The sequence below is a fragment of the Hibiscus syriacus genome, unplaced genomic scaffold (assembly GCF_006381635.1).
Source record: "Hibiscus syriacus cultivar Baekdansim isolate YM2019G1 unplaced genomic scaffold, ASM638163v2 tig00111402_pilon, whole genome shotgun sequence".
NCBI lineage: Eukaryota > Viridiplantae > Streptophyta > Magnoliopsida > Malvales > Malvaceae > Hibiscus > Hibiscus syriacus.
Genome location: NW_024063082.1, coordinates 1,242,509 through 1,258,659, shown reverse-complemented (window position 1 = coordinate 1,258,659; position 16,151 = coordinate 1,242,509). Strand labels below are relative to the sequence as shown.

Sequence of the window (16,151 nt, the reverse complement as noted above, 5' to 3'; positions counted from 1 at the left end):
ATAGACATAATATTATTTTAAAATTACTTATTTAAATAATATTTATTTATTTATTTAAAATTATTCTAAAATTATTTGAATTTAAGAGTAGACATTTATCAACTCTGACATCCTACTAGATTCATCATTTATATCATTTGAATAATATAATTAAATTATAATTTTAAATATATTTAAAAAGGTGGTATATGCACGGTAATAAAAATGCATCCCTTTCTATATGATTCCTTAATTTATAAAATAAATAATCAATGTATTTAAATTCATATTTTGAAATAAGTTAGATAAATAATTTATATTATTCTATATTTTATCTTTTATAGTAACTCTTATATTTTTGTTGTTCGATGTAACGGTGACACCGCGTCGTCAAATTGCCACGTATAGGGGCAAAGCCGGCGTATTCCAAAACGGAAAAAAAAAAAGAGAAAATGGACCCACATATATAGGGGTAAAATTGTCCAAGAAAACTTTTATCATTCACTCTTCTAAAAAATTAACTGTAACGAGAACCGCACAAACAAATTTTCATGTAAGTGAAAGCAAACACCCCACCTCCACAAGGTGTATATATATATTTCTCGAGTGCCAAAGAAGAAGAAGGCGGGAGAGAGATATAGTGAATAAAAACAGAGGAATCAGGCATGTTTCGGGAGTCGGTATGCGGGCAAGAAGAGATAGAGCAGATATCAAGAGAGAGCAGTCATTACAGTCTGTCGACAGGGATACTCCCCTCGCTTGGAGCAAGAAGCAACCGTAGAGTCAAGCTCAAGAGATTCATTGTTTCTCCTTATGATCGTCGTTACAGGTTAAATACAGCTTCTTTTTTTGTTTCCGGGCTCTAGGTTCTTTTTTTCAAGACTCATGTGTGTATAAATCGGTTCTCTTTTCAACAAGGTGGGTTATTGGGAATGGTAACACTCACGCCATTGAATCTCGTGACCCTTTATTTTTCCAAATGACAAAGTTAAAGATTGTCTTTTCTTTTTTCGTATTCTTCAATGTTTACTTGTTCTAAACTTCCGTTCACAGTTCCTCGTTAAAGATCATCTTCCTTTTTCGTATTCTTTGCATGCGTGTTGAAAAGATGGATTTATATTAAAAAAGAAGTATATGTTTAATTCAACAAGGGCTTTTTGATTGTTGATGCAACGTGTTTGTTGAATTGTCTGAACTGAAGACCAAAAGAATGATTGTAATATCAAATTTGAGGGGCATGGTGTGTCGAATCCTTTACAAAATTTTGACTTTTACAGTTACTTGTAACTTTTGTCTTTCTTCTGGGATAGTGTAGAGGATTCATAAATTTCACACGTTTATTGAAATTCATTTTTGAATACGAGTCTTCAACTAATCTTCAACCCATAAGACTTTATGGATACAAGCGTTAGGTTCAATGGTCAAAGTGGACAATACCTTGTGACTAGCATGAACTGAAACGGTCATAGTATTCTTCTTTTTTCTCGTTGATGCCTATGATACAAGCATCTCTGAATAGATTAATCAAGGTTTTATGCAAATTCTAAGTCCATAAAAAGGAACCAATGATGCTTGACATTGACACATTTCAATTGATCCTTGCAGGATATGGGAGACTTTTCTGGTTATTTTAGTCATCTATACTGCTTGGGTTTCGCCATTTGAGTTTGGTTTCCTTGAAAAACCTGCTACACCGCTTTCAGCCACTGATAATGTTGTTAATGGATTCTTTGCCCTGGATATTATTCTCACCTTCTTCGTTGCATATCTCGATAAAAAAACCTATCTCCTCATCGATGATCACAAGAAGATTGCTTGGAAGTATGCCCGTTCATGGCTGGCTTTTGACGTAATATCGACGATACCATTGGAACTTGCTCAGAAAATCTCCCCTAAACCATTGCGCTCATATGGCTTATTCAACATGCTTCGCCTTTGGCGTCTGCGCCGAGTTAGTGCATTGTTTTCCAGGTACAAGACTTGTTTTACCTTCATCAGATTACTTTTTTAGCTTGGATATTGGTCGAAATCTTTAGGGTGACACCTATGGTATTCGGATCATGGTGCAAGTGTCGAATATATCTCGATATAGTATGACTTATTGTTTATTTCAACAGAATGGAGAAGGACAAGAACTACAACTACTTTTGGGTTCGATGTGCAAAACTTATTTGTGTGAGTACAACAGAACATAAAGGGATATGTACCTGTAGTTTTTTCTGTTTCTAGGCATGCAGCGTTCATTCATTAAACTCCGGGTGCTTTTGTAGGTTACACTTTTTGCAGTTCATTGTGCTGGATGTTTCTATTATCTTATAGCTGAACGATATCCTGATCCGGCGAGAACATGGATCGGAAATTCTCTCGGAGAGGATTTCCTCGAGCAGAGCTTGTGGATTCGATATGTGACATCGATGTACTGGTCTATCACTACACTGACCACTGTTGGCTATGGTGATTTGCATCCTGTGAATACTAGGGAGATGGTGTTTGACATTTTCTACATGCTTTTCAACCTGGGGTTGACAGCATATTTGATCGGAAACATGACGAACTTGGTTGTCCACGGAACAAGCCGAACTAGACGATTCGTGAGTCGATATCTTATTGCTTTCTGCTTTCTGTTCGCTCTGATTTCCTATTAAATCTTCAATCAACTCTCCTTTGTTTATGTTTTTGATTCCTAGAGGGATACCATTCAAGCAGCTTCAAGTTTTGCTCAGAGAAACCAGTTGCCTCCTCGCCTACAAGATCAGATGCTTGCACATTTATGTTTGAAGTTCAGGACGGATTCAGAGGGGTTGCAGCAGCAAGAGACTATCGATTCGCTTCCTAAAGCCATTCGATCGAGCATTTCGCATTATCTTTTCTACTCTCTTATGGACAAGGTTTACTTATTTCGCGGTGTTTCCAACGACTTGCTTTTTCAGCTGGTAATCAACTCGAAAACTTGCTAAGCTTTTGTACCGAAATCAACTCCAAACATGCTAAAGTTGCATCTTTGTAACTATATGTTTAAGGTATCAGAGATGAAAGCTGAATATTTTCCTCCTAAAGAAGATGTCATCCTGCAGAACGAAGCGCCAACAGATTTCTACATCCTTGTTACTGGTGCCGTGGTAAAACATTAATTCTTGTTAAAGTTTCTGCGATTCTGATTTGTTCAATTGGATGATTCATTTCGAATTTTAAGGTTACTTCAAACTTTTCCCTCAAAATGGTCCCTAATGTTTTATATTGCTCCTCAGGATCTATTGATTCTCAAAAATGGCGTTGAGCAGGCAAGTTCTATCACTCGAATACTAGCCTTATTGATCAAAAACCAAGGACGGTTGCTAAGTGAAGCCATTTCTGGACTGGTTTTCAGGTTGTTGGAGAGGCAAAATCAGGTGATCTCTGTGGTGAGATCGGAGTCCTTTGTTATAGGCCACAGCTATTTACAGTACGTACAAAACGATTGTGCCAACTACTTCGGCTAAACCGGACTACATTCCTTAATATCATTCAGGCCAATGTCGGAGATGGGACCATAATCATGAATAATCTCCTTCAGGTACTCATGCCTGCAATTAACTATATAAACATGCTTACAAATATAATCCCTCAAAATCCTTTTAACCTTGTTGTTATCCCACTATCTACACATTAATATGATGAAATAAGCAGAAGAAATAAACTGAATTTCATATTTCGTAACCTTATATATATTTAGCCTTGGAATTCTTTGTTTGGGGCAGCATTTGAAAGGCAAGAATGACCCGATTATGGAAGGCATTTTAATCGAGACCGAGAACATGCTAGCTCGAGGGAGAATGGATTTACCTCTCAACCTTTGCTTCGCCGCACTCAGGGGAGACGACTTGTTGTTGCATCAGCTATTGAAAAGGGGGCTTGATCCTAATGAAGCAGACAACAATGGAAGAACAGCTTTGGTTAGTGAAAATCTTTTAGCCTTTTTATTTGGCCAAGATCCCAAAGATTATTAATTTGTTTTTATAGATGTTCATATATATATATATATATATATATATGTATGCATAATGATTTTAGACTTGTTTTTGTACAAAATTAGCATATAGCTGCATCAAAAGGAAGTGAGAACTGCATTCTTCTCTTACTGGATTATGGTGCAGATCCAAACTGTAAAGGTATTCTCATGTCCGTTCTGTTTATAACAGTCGATCTTTCTTAGTATATATGTTATCGTATATTCAAGTAGGGGAATTGATTGTAGAAACATAATTTACAATTCAATTGATTTGTTTAATTCTATGTTATGCAGATTCAGAAGGAAACGTACCGCTATGGGAGGCAATGCTTGCCGGCCACGATAACGTAGCTAAATTGCTAAAGGAAAATGGAGCAAGGATCACCAGTGGAGATGTAGGTCACTATGCCTGCATCGCCGCCGAACAGAACAACTTAAACTTGCTCAAGGAAATCGTTTGTTACCGTGGGGATGTCACACGTCCGAGGCACAACGGATACACAGCTCTTCATGTTGCAGTTTGCGAAGGAAACATCGAAATAGTCAAGTACCTTATGGATGAAGGTGCTGACATTGACAAACCAGATTTCTATGGTTGGACACCAAGGGATCTAGCCGAGCAACAAGGACACGAAGAAATAAAGACGTTGTTCGAATCAAGAAAAGATACGAAAGCTCAATCTATCTTGTCGATTCCGGAGAAGGCCGAGACACGGTACCTCGGGAGGTTTACAAGTGAGCCGGTTATCTGTCCTGTAGCACCGGATGCGACAGATGGATCGTGGAGCCAATCCCGGCGGAGGCGGAGGACAAGTAATTTCCACAACTCACTATTTGGGATAATGTCAGCTTCAAACAATGTGGAGAAAGATTTACTACTCTCAGTTCATCGACCAAAGGGTGTCAAGGATGATCCTATTGTCAACTCCTCTAGAGTGGTAATAAGTTGCCCAGAAAAGGGACAAACCACCGGGAAACTTGTACTACTTGCGGGCAACATGGAGGAATTACTCGAGATTGGTGCTAAAAAATTTGGGATATTTGGAGGTAAAGTGGTGAGCAAAGAAGGAGCTGAAATTGATGATATTGAAGTGATTAGAGATGGTGACCACCTTGTCTTTGTTAGTGATGGTCAAATTCTAACATCAACAACAGACTGACAGTCCAAAACCCCAATGCAATGGGTTTCCTTAGAGCACAAGTTAACATATATTTCTAAATTCTTACCTTCCCCCCCCCCAACCCCTTTCTTTTACTCTTTTTTTAACTGTTCTTACAATATAAAATCCAGGAAAATTTAGCTGAGTCAATCCTTGCCACGTGCATTTAATAAAGCTTGTAAAGGTGTAATATTCATTTGCTAGTTATCTTTCGTTTTAGTATAAACAATTGTAAATTCTTCATTCACCCTTTTATTAATAATTTTTGAATAGTTATTTCAGTTTGTTGGTGAACTAATGATTTTGAAGTCATATATACATCTTAAAAGCTTAACCGGCCAAAATAAACGGTGAAGTTTTTTTATTTATTTGTAATCAAGTGCTTCATGATACATCTAAAAAAATCGAGCCTTGCTTATATAAACCACATCCCTGTTTTATCCATGGTCATAATTCTATCTCTGTTTTCAAGGAAAATAAGTTTGACATAGTATTGCAATTGAATCAATCTGGGGATGATAATTAAAAACATACGACATAAGAACCATTTATCTGCACATGGGTTTCCATAGGAAAGGTATACTGGGTATAATAATATAAGGGTAGCTGATTTGGTGATAAAACAAACATCAAGGGAAAACGATACATGTATATCACTGCACAGATTACTAAGCACCCCCCACTCTATTTGACAAAATGGCCAAGATGCCGACCAAATTTAATCTTTTGTATTCTGAATATAATTTGAAAGACTCAACTCAGATACCTCTTGGGGCTTTTCTCACCACCTATTCATCCTTCACGCTACAAAAGCTTCATCATTTTCAGGCGTTCTTCGTGTTCTGGATCAAGTTTTGGCGGGGTATAGGAGCCATGAAGGTCCTCCACAATGTACTCCTGCAAAAGACCAACGTCGATGCAATATTTAATCTGTAATTATAGGAGAAAAGATATAATTATAAAGCTAACTCTCGCGATGTGTACCTTAGTAAGCTCCCTCTTAGTAAGAATGTGATAGTGTTTCTGCCAGATCCGTTGAACTGCCATGGTAGCAGCAAGGAAACCGTATGCTATCCCTAGAATGGCAAAGATTACAACGAAAACCACCACCAGTGCAAAGCATGCTTCCATAGATGCAGGAAAGCAATCCAATATACCCCACCCATAACAGCAATTCTGGCATCCAGCCATTCTTGGGTCATTGCTATTGAGGGAGGAGCAATGCAATATGAGACCAAAAAATCCGAGCAATACAAAGAAGGCAAGCACCCCTAAGAAGCAAGGAAAAGATGGTGAATTTATCTTCTTACTAAAACGGAAATTGGCATATGCAACGAACTAGCTCACTAAACATTATCAATGCACAAAGCAATGTTTAGATTAGGTAAGGTACCTGCAATATACAACAGAAATTGACAAGCAGAAAATCTGGGATGCTTACCTATGCAATAATAAAATGGTATGGGATGGTTTGACAGTATGCGATCCCAACCATCATTGAATGATTTCCGGAAAGCCCCATCTTTATCCATGACATATGCAAAGCCTCCCATCGCAGCAATCACCTGAAGAATATAGAAATCCATCATAAGACCATTTCAAGGCAATTGATAACGAACCAATCGGATAAGTTTGTTCTCGATCTTTCCAAGCTATGCATGACTAAAAACTCGAATAAGAAAGATACTCATATCAGCCTCCTCCACTCCTCCAGATCCCTCACTTGAATAGTTTTCCCCCTTATCTTTTCAGTAAATAGGAAGGCAAAAATGTATGGAACTTGTAGGGGGGCTAGGTATTTTGATGAAGTTCCCTTATACTATGTGTCAGCGGAAAGAAGTCTGACAATTACAATTAATTTATAGGGACACTGGACTCCGAATTAACAATGTCTAGAAAGAAGCTCAATACTTTTTGCATTTCTTTTAGATGTCATGGAAATGCAACAGCCACACCACTTTAACAAATTTAGAATACCAAAGAAAAGATAACAATGCTACCCAAAATCAATTTAGAGAATGTCTGTAATAAATAATTCTCAATATAATGCCAAATGAAAGTTTCAAAATAAACTTCTTTGGTTACACAAAAGTGCATGCCTCCATTGGCCATGTTGCATTTGCATCTAGCAAGTTACCTAAGGGATCAGGCAACAAATCCAAAAAAAAAAGTGTGGAATTGTTTCAAAGCATCCAAACACTAGCGCTAAAATCAGGCTTCACGAATCCATACATAAAAAAATACATAAATTCCAGGAATAAATGGTTGCAGGGGTTTCTACAAGTGGATGTCACCTTAATCCAAGTAATCACCATATACAAAGATCAAAATTGGAAATAGTGACAGAAGATGAGAAGAATAAGAGGTTGAAAATTAATATGTATGTAATAACTAATAACGATATTAGCGAGATGAATGTAAAGGGACTAAGAAGACTTACAGTTTGTACAGCCAAGAACACAAGAAAGACATCTCTTGCCACGAAAAGTCTGAACTTTATTTTATGCCAAGAGTTGTCCTTGTACAATTCAACTCGAAGGTGAAACTGAGCCCTACAAGTAGTGCAATGGGAGAAAGCAAATCCTTCCTATCAAAAAAAAGAGAAGGAAACTCACATAAAACCAATTACTAACACATAAATTTCAAAAGAAAATCAAGAATTGAGCCTTCACGTTCAGGTAGAGAAATCAGCTTAATTTACCTTCACCGAACGCCAATGATCAAGGCAAGCACGATGAACAAACTGTTGGGTGCCTTTGCACATACATGGAGATATTAGTTCATCATCTACAAAACAAAACAACCATTAGTTCAAGGTCTGAATATACATAACAATCGTGTATAATCAATAGTATGCCAAAATTCAATCTGAAACAGGTTCCAAAATATCAATGTCCGAATCAGTTTTCCACCCCGAATCCACCTTTTTTAATATAATTACATTCAAAATTCAAACGTAAACTAAAAATAGTTAAGACCAATAATTAAAAACAAAAAGGAAAAATCAAATAAGATAATAAATCCTTGCCTTCTTCACCATCGCACTCGAGGCAAATGCGGCAACAAGGAGAAGAACCATTCTCAATATCTTCACTCCCGATCTCACTCGAACTCGCTGGCAACGACGGATCGATCTCGTTTCGTAAAAGAGGAGCAGATTCACTAGGGTTTCGAGCACATGCTGGCTCCAACTGCAATTCACCCGCCATAGATCGAAAAAAGAAGAAGAAAAAAACCTAGCCAAATATCAATTACCAGAATTCAGCAATCACGAATCGATCATAAAAATTCAATGCTTTAATTCTAAAAACAAAACAAACAATAACAGCTTTGAATCAACATATAATATAAAATTTCGCGGAATAAAGTTCAGGTTCTTGCCTTGAGGAAACTAAAAGGGTCGAAAAATGGCAGATAATTGAAGGAGGAGAATTGTAAGTAGCTGAGATTTTCTTTTTCCTTGGGAATTTATGGATTTAACATTCTTTTGGTCATATATGAATTTAGCATTTCTATCTTATTTTATGGCGAATCAGATAAATGGACCAAATCGGTTCCAACCAAAACTGGGGAAACTCTTTAGGGTAAACTGCAAAGAATATCACTGAACTTTAGGCTGTATATCATTTGTACCATTAAATTTTAAATTATTTCAATTTTAGTACTAATTGTTGGTATAAATTGAAGCATTTGATCGTTAAATCGTTAGCACGAGCCAACTTACCTTAGTAGTTAAAGGAATTGTTTTTATTCCTAGAGGTCATGGGTTTGAGCTAACAAAAACCGCAAGGGTAATTAAATGTTCATTATCAAATAGTTGAGAGTATATAGAATGAATATTATTTTGTAATCACTTTAGCTTAATAAAAAAATTATATTTAATATTATTTATATCAATATTATTATTAAAATATTATTTCTATTATTTTATAAATAAAAATAGTATATTTTACTAAAATAAGAATATAATATCATAATATAATTAAATATATAATTATAATATTAAAAATATGATATTATACTACCATAATTATTAACAAATATATTTTAACAATTAATATTTTTATAAAAATGCCACTAAAATAATATTTTGATATTAAATACAGAAAATAACATTGTTTTGAGTATTTATATTTTAAAATAAAAAATGAATTACATTGATATTTGTTTTACGTCAACAAAACACTGAAAAGTAAGAGAAACATTTTCTGAAAAATCAATTACAGTGAAATAAACAACCCTTAAGGTTGTTGTCAAAATATTTTCATTTCACTCACTTTTCTTCTACTCATCTTGGTTTTCTACAAAACTCACTTAAAATTAACGTAAATCTATCGAAAAGTTTGACATTCTACTATTTTGATCTTCATTAACGATCATCCGATGAGGCCAACTTGAAGGTAAATTGTTCATCTTATCAAAAGAATATTTCTTATTATTTGAATTTCTGAACAAGCATCACAATATCTTCCCGTTTAAGAAAGTCTTCAGACTTTAAAAATAATAAAATTATATTTGTTTAAGTTTGAAAACTTTAAAGAATTTTTTAAAATTTTAAATTGATTATATTACTTTATCAGATTTTTATAGACGGTGTCAATATTATTTTTAAAATGGTGTTAAATTTATTTTTAATATATTTTAGTACAAAATTAATATAAAAGAAATGGCACCCCAAGTAACCGAGGTGGCTTAACCCATGGTCAAAGACAGAAATAATGATTTCCAACGACAGTTAAAAGAAGGTAAAAAACAAAATTTTAATAAAAGAAATAAAGAGATAAAATAAAAATTAATTTTTTGTTTTTACATAATCACTAAACCACTACGTCATCTTACTTTTAATGGTTTAGCAGCTAAATACTTTAACTGAATCAAAAATTAAGTTTAGTGATAAAAGTGAATTAATTTAAACGTAAAGAAAAAATAAAAAAAAAGGTTAAAATTCAATGTCGTTTGTGATAGTTTACCCAAAATTTTGAGTCTAATTAAGAGGGAAATATTATTTTAAATTTCATTTTAAGTATATATATTCAAATACCATATAACATGGTATGCCCATTACACAAAATTATCCACGTTCGAGCTACTTTTGCATGTTATTTTACTGTATTTTATTGCTCTACAAATGCAACATGCGTTGGAACAATTATTCAAATAACAAAATGCTTTGATGGTTTATTGTTCTGTTCAACTTTGATTTATGTTGGGAGTTTGACGGTTTGCAGGAACTATAAGAAGGACGAGGGATCTTCGACCGGCATACTTCTTATTTAAGATAGGATCATACTCCTCGTTGTGTGCAACTGGATCAGAAATGTATGAATCGGGCGTTTTTGAAGCAGGGGGTTATAAATGGTTGGTTCATCCGATTTTTGTTTAGTGAATATCGATACATTTTGGATCGGATATGAGTTGCATATGTTAGAATAAAAGACGTTTAGACATAACGTTATATGACAAGAATGGCTCAATAAGTTGGGAAAGAATCAAACAAGAATGGTTTGTTCATTCGGTCGTTGTCTCGTGAAAACGCCTTATATTTCCATCTGCTCATAACTGACGAGTACGATTAATCTAAACGGTCATCTACGCCTTATATTGCATACATCTGAGCAAAAATTTTCAAATATAAAACTAAATATAAGTTCGCGTTGAATGGTTAAGTATTTGTCATGGAGGTGATTAAACACCGAGAATGTGAAGTTGGCATTGATCTCCCAACCACAGGGTAAAGATGCTGTATCAGCAAGTTTCAAGTAAAGCGAAATGTGTCCGTTCCCTTCGCTTTTGCGGTTTCCTTTTAGGTAGAAACACAAGTTCCTGCAACAGACATCTTAGGCTTTATGATACAACATTCTTGTTTGATTCTTTCCCAACTTAGTGAGCCATTCTTGCCATATAACATTTGTGATCCAGTTGCACACAAGGAGTATGAATATCTTAAGTGTGCCGGCCAAAGATCCCTCGTCGATCTTATAGTTCCTGCAAACCGTCAAAACTCCTAACATAAATCAAAGTTGAAACAGAGCAATAAACCATCAGAGCATTTTGTTATCCGAACAATTCTCCAACGCATGCCGTATTTGTAGAATAATAAACCATCAAAGCATGCCGATCTAAACACGTGTTGGCATCACTGGAGACGCCATTGAAGACTGGCGGAGTCAAGAAATCTTGTTCCGGCTCACGTGATCTTTTCATCGAGGATTGAAGCAAATACTTTTCTTTCTAATCTTGAATTCAGAGTTGAGACTACTTGTGCAACTGTTTCTTTTCATTTCTAACTTGCTAGTAAAAGCCTGCTTATTGATTGATGGAACGTGACAGTCGGCTCCTGGGGAATGATAAAAGCTCTAACTATGCCAATGTTCCTTTTTAGCTAAATTCGAAATTTAACCATTATATATATAATAGAATAAGCTCAGGGTGTCATCTTTAAGGTCCAACTCGGTTTTGAAGATCTTAAAACGATTCAGTTATTCCAATCAAATATTAAAAATATTTATATTCAACTTATATTGATAAAAAATTTAATTGATTTAATTCCTCAATTTGAAAATTACATACAGGGTGTAAAAATTTTAAGGTTTTGAGTGTTTGTGGCATCCTTTAAGCCTATAATTTTTTACTATTATTTTCCCCCAAGCAGAACCTAGATAGCTTGCAATCAAATCTCTCTTTTATAGCCTATCTATCCCCATAGTTCGTTCGTGCGACAAACAAATATAAGTTGATAAACTTCAGAAACAGGCTTACTGTTTATATTGTCCCTATAGATCTGGTTTGCATGTTTCGTCTTTGCCCAAAACAAAGCAAAGCACCATAACGAAAATAAAACGTAGTTCACTTCCATAGCTTTCTTAAGGACATGTTTTTCTCGGTCTCCTTCTTCATCACCTTTGCCACCGCCATCTCGAAATCTTCCTGTGTTACATGGACTCTCCTTTCCCTCAGAGCAAACATCCCTGCCTCAGTGCAAACTGCCTGCGAAAACAAGCACATAGAAGCTACTTGGTAAGATGTTCGATAAATCAAAAACCAATGGTCGTGCAAAAACAGAGCATTCAGATTATCCGACTTATGTACCAAAAACATCTTAAATCTGTTAAGAGTTCATGCCTTGTAGACGTGGAATAACCCTAGCATACATGACTGTATACCAAATTGTGAAGAAAAAATCCATTTATTTATTGTCAACAGGCCAGGCTGGGTCTACGGGTTTTGAATTTTTTAAAGCATAATCATATTAATAAGTGCCATCCAAGGTGATGCAAAGATATATTCCCTTTATCCAGGAGTCAGACACAATTTAATTAATTATTGGCAAACATACCTTGAGCTCTGCACCAGAAGCACCGTTCATCTTCTCTGCAATCTTCTTTAGATCAATCCCCCGCATCAAATTCATTCTTCTAGAATGTATTTTTAAAATGTCCTGACGAGACTGCATAGAATTGAATAGACAACATAACACTTATATAAGCATTATATAGCATACTCTTTAGCAATAGAAATTTTGGTACAACAGTAGCAGGAAAACACTGACTGCCATTAAATTAAGGCTCTAGTAACTGCAGTCTGCAGGTTCTTCATAATAACCCAAAACAGGTTGATACTAGTGGCAGAAGAACATGAAAAACTTCCTTACTGAAAATGTTTTCTTTAAAACGAACTCTAAAATGACAGAACATGTAATGCTATCAATGCCGCATAACCAAAAAGTTAAAGTCATGAGATTTTGTTTTTGGAGTTCAAATGGCAACCCACTTCATGCCTTTTCTTCTTCACACATAAGAACAAGGTGAAAATGAAGGAGTCACATTATATTCCCCTAACATGATAATGACCACTAAAGTATGTACCTCCTCATTCGGATTTGGAAATTCAATCTTCCTGTCAATGCGTCCTGGCCTAAGAAGAGCTTGGTCCAAGATATCAATCCGATTTGTAGCCATCAGAACCTGTTCATCAATGCACCAAAATAGGTAAAGTAAGCAACAAAAATAACTGGAAGCAAACTAAAACAGTCTCTTAATTCAGCAATCAGGTATCCAGCAAAGTAATTAATACCTTTATCTTGTTTGATGCTTCAAATCCATCAAGCTGATTGAGAAGCTCCAACATGGTCCTCTGCACCTCACTGTCACCATTGCCACTTCCAGATTCCATTCGTGCAGATCCAATACTGTCTATCTCATCCATAAATATGATTGATGGAGCATGCTCCCTAGAGAGGGAAGGGAAAGTGAAGAAACCGCATTATGTAAACAAAGAATTATAACCCAAAGTATAACAGCATGGCAGATAATAAGACAGAAGCACCTCTACTTTGTGTTTCAGGTTACATAAGATCTCACCATTGGCAAATGACGGATAACAGATGACGAGTAACTATCCACAATTTCATTTTTTTTTAAATATTCTTTCTTAATCACACTCAAAAACAAAAAGGGTTCTGAAATAATTTTTGTATATTAATACCTTGCTAGTATATATAGCATGTTTTGCTTTGTATTTGCATTTGTCTAAATTCAGAACAGGGAAGAAGAACAAACCTGGCCATAACAAAAAGTTCTCTAACCATTCGAGAGCCCTCTCCAATGTATTTCTGAACTAATTCAGAACCAGAAACCCTGATGAAAGTACAATCAGTATGATGGGCCACAGCTCTAGCCAGTAGAGTTTTTCCTGTACCAGGTGGTCCATACAGCAGGACGCCCTATAATTTATAACAGGGAGCAAGATTTAATCTTAGAATGTTATTACAAGATAAACAAACTCACAAAATATTAGGAATGTTAGCATTATTGTACCTTTGGTTGAGCTATTCCAAGGCTTTCAAACAATTCAGGATGTTTAATTGGAAGTTCAATGACCTGCAAATTTTATTGCATGACCAATCCACAACCATACATGGGATTAATAATTGAGAACCATAAAAGAAACGAGAAATCAAAAAGTGATAAGCCATAAAATGAACAAATTAAGAAAATGCAAGAGAAACCTCTTTTATCTCTTTAATTTGTTGGTCAAGCCCACCAATCATGTCATATGTAGAATCTGGAACTTTTTCAACTTTCATAAGATTAACCAAGGGATCAACTTTGCTTGGTAAAACCAGATGCAGAACATAGCTGTCATTACGAAGGGCAACTCTTGTTGATGGAGTGATTTTTGTGATATCAATATTCTTATCAATATCGACAACATATTTTCCTTCGGGATGAACCTGGAGAAGAAATAACAATATAACAGCAAAGTACAATTGAAAGAGACACTCAATAGATGACATCATGAATTGCAAAATAAGAAGAAAAAAAATGAATTATCTCAAGTTTAAGTAGCTTTTGCAGAAACCAAATAGGGATAAATGATCACATACCTTGACTAAGACTTTGTTTTTACCCATAACTTTCACAACCTCGCCAACATAGGATCCAGGCTCCTGAAGCAGCTGCAGCTCCTCTCTAAGCATTCTCACTGTCCAATATGCAAACATAATTAGTACGTACACAAGAAATAGAGTAAATGAATGAATGCACCAAAAAGAAAGATAACATTCTCCTAAAATACATCTTCTTCCCAAAAAATTAAAGCCCCATATATGCATATGTTTTCAAGTTAAGGCCATCATAAACAGAAGGCCAGTAACAAAATCTCGTGATATTTGTATCAGATGCTCTATCCAAGTAAAAATGCAACAATATTAAAAAAAACATCCCCGCCCACCCCCTTTTCCAATTAAAAGAATACACGACAGGTAAAAATGGAAATAAAAAGAGAAGAAGATTACAAAGCAAAGTGCCAACAATCAGCAATATGACCATTCCATTCAAACCACACAAAATTTCCAGCCTTAGAGAAAACGTATAACACATTTATCAATTCACCCTATTCACAATATCCAATGATGACTTATAGCTATGTTGTTTACTTGCAAAAGATTGAAGCCTTCAAAATTAAACATATATTTTGCATAACCAATTAACTTTCAGATAAAACTCTTCTAGGTGTGTTGCATTGAAATATGTAATGAAAATTTCAATTTAATTCCATCGCACCAACAAAAAAGTTGCGTCAGATCTAGAACAAAGCCAAGCAGAGTTCCAAGCTCAAATATTTCATCAACCCCGGAACCCTACTCTCCTAGTACCCGGCAGAGTAATCACCACCTTAACCTCTACAAATTACTAAACCAATAATCTTTTTTCTACTACGACTAACCTTTTTTTCAACTAAATATTAACATTTTATTACATATCAAAATACCAAGGTAAACCCTAACCCCAAATCGGCAATCTCAAGTCTCAACCAACCCATAAATGAAAAACAGACCCAGGAATCGAATACAATAAATCAAAGTAAGAAAAATAAGATTAGGGTTGGAGGACCTCGAGAATTGAGCTCATTCCGCTGGGCTTCGAGACGGTTGAGATTGTGGGTTTTTTGGCGGAGATTGAGCTGAAACTCGTGGATGTGTTGCAGATAGTATTGGCGGAGGCCTTCTCCTTGCTTGGCTCCGCTCTTGGCCGCACACAACTCTTCGGCAGATGCCAGTTGCTTCCTCTCGATACCCACCGTCGCCATTGAGTTTTGATTGTGGGTTCTTGCTTTTGGTCACTGCAACCGCATTCTAGTACTTTTATTGACGTGTTTTCTTTGACAAGAAGTTTTGATTTAGATTTCGAAAAATGCAAAAAGGGTAAACTACACCAAATACCACTAAACTTTAAATGGCTTCTCGTTTAATTCCTTAAACTTTTAATTGTTTCAATTATAGCATTAAATTATTAAAAATAACAATTTGAGTATTTTTAAATATTTAATGCCAAAATTGACTTTTTTAATGCCGAAACGTAAAATAATAATGATTAAATTGATGAAACTATAAATATTAATGATTAGATGTACAATATGACCTTTAATTGCAAAATCATTATAGACGTGGACGTGGGAAAAGTCTGAACTCTGTCGCTGTCCCTCTTACCGGTAGTACCGAATCAAACAAACTGATTTTGCTT

The 16,151-nt window shown here is 35.3% G+C and overlaps 3 protein-coding genes across 5 annotated transcripts; 1 reads left to right on the top strand and 2 right to left on the bottom strand.

Annotated features, from left to right (window-relative positions):
• The first annotated feature begins 605 nt into the window (after positions 1-605).
• LOC120162252 (potassium channel AKT1-like) lies at positions 606-5,218 on the top strand. The gene is made up of 11 exons (XM_039172419.1): positions 606-808; positions 1,585-1,950; positions 2,097-2,154; positions 2,250-2,570; positions 2,667-2,912; positions 3,000-3,098; positions 3,228-3,260; positions 3,347-3,532; positions 3,717-3,911; positions 4,052-4,127; positions 4,262-5,218. Exons 1-11 carry the CDS (start codon positions 645-647, stop codon positions 5,125-5,127), a joined length of 2,610 nt encoding a protein of 869 aa, XP_039028350.1. The 5' UTR covers positions 606-644; the 3' UTR covers positions 5,128-5,218.
• A 428-nt stretch (positions 5,219-5,646) lies between these two features.
• LOC120162253 lies at positions 5,647-8,614 on the bottom strand. Of its 3 annotated transcripts, none has more exons than XM_039172420.1 (7): positions 8,572-8,614; positions 8,156-8,365; positions 7,829-7,914; positions 7,568-7,714; positions 6,569-6,692; positions 6,112-6,398; positions 5,647-6,024 (listed from the first exon to the last, which is right to left on the bottom strand). In XM_039172420.1, the coding sequence occupies exons 2-7, from the start codon at positions 8,334-8,336 to the stop codon at positions 5,932-5,934; spliced, it is 918 nt and encodes a 305-aa protein (XP_039028351.1). In that variant the 5' UTR covers positions 8,337-8,365; positions 8,572-8,614; the 3' UTR covers positions 5,647-5,931. The 3 variants fall into 3 exon arrangements, with proteins under 3 accessions (XP_039028351.1, XP_039028353.1, XP_039028352.1); XM_039172422.1 differs by having other exon boundaries at positions 8,156-8,363; positions 8,509-8,572; XM_039172421.1 differs by lacking the exon at positions 8,572-8,614 and having other exon boundaries at positions 8,156-8,483.
• Positions 8,615-11,837: 3,223 nt separating this feature from the next.
• On the bottom strand, positions 11,838-15,773 carry LOC120162441 (26S proteasome regulatory subunit 8 homolog A-like). The gene is made up of 9 exons (XM_039172593.1): positions 15,522-15,773; positions 14,513-14,610; positions 14,135-14,359; positions 13,944-14,006; positions 13,686-13,849; positions 13,201-13,357; positions 12,993-13,091; positions 12,464-12,574; positions 11,838-12,114 (listed from the first exon to the last, which is right to left on the bottom strand). The coding sequence occupies exons 1-9, from the start codon at positions 15,715-15,717 to the stop codon at positions 11,974-11,976; spliced, it is 1,254 nt and encodes a 417-aa protein (XP_039028524.1). The 5' UTR covers positions 15,718-15,773; the 3' UTR covers positions 11,838-11,973.
• Between the last annotated feature and the right edge of the window lie 378 nt (positions 15,774-16,151).

Coding starts and splice junctions, on each gene's coding strand:
- LOC120162252 (XM_039172419.1), top strand. CDS start 645: ATGTTTCGGGAGTCGGTATGCGGGCAAGAAGAGATAGAGCAGATATCA. Junction 3,533..3,716: donor TCATGAATAATCTCCTTCAG/GTACTCATGCCT, acceptor TGTTTGGGGCAG/CATTTGAAAGGCAAGAATGA. Junction 4,128..4,261: donor TGCAGATCCAAACTGTAAAG/GTATTCTCATGT, acceptor TATGTTATGCAG/ATTCAGAAGGAAACGTACCG.
- LOC120162441 (XM_039172593.1), bottom strand. CDS start 15,717: ATGGCGACGGTGGGTATCGAGAGGAAGCAACTGGCATCTGCCGAAGAG. Junction 13,092..13,200: donor AAGCATCAAACAAGATAAAG/GTATTAATTACT, acceptor ATTGATGAACAG/GTTCTGATGGCTACAAATCG. Junction 12,115..12,463: donor CTTCTGGTGCAGAGCTCAAG/GTATGTTTGCCA, acceptor TTGTTTTCGCAG/GCAGTTTGCACTGAGGCAGG.
- LOC120162253 (XM_039172420.1), bottom strand. CDS start 8,336: ATGGCGGGTGAATTGCAGTTGGAGCCAGCATGTGCTCGAAACCCTAGT. Junction 7,715..7,828: donor ATCATTGGCGTTCGGTGAAG/GTAAATTAAGCT, acceptor TTTTTTTGATAG/GAAGGATTTGCTTTCTCCCA. Junction 6,025..6,111: donor CTAAGAGGGAGCTTACTAAG/GTACACATCGCG, acceptor GGTCTTTTGCAG/GAGTACATTGTGGAGGACCT.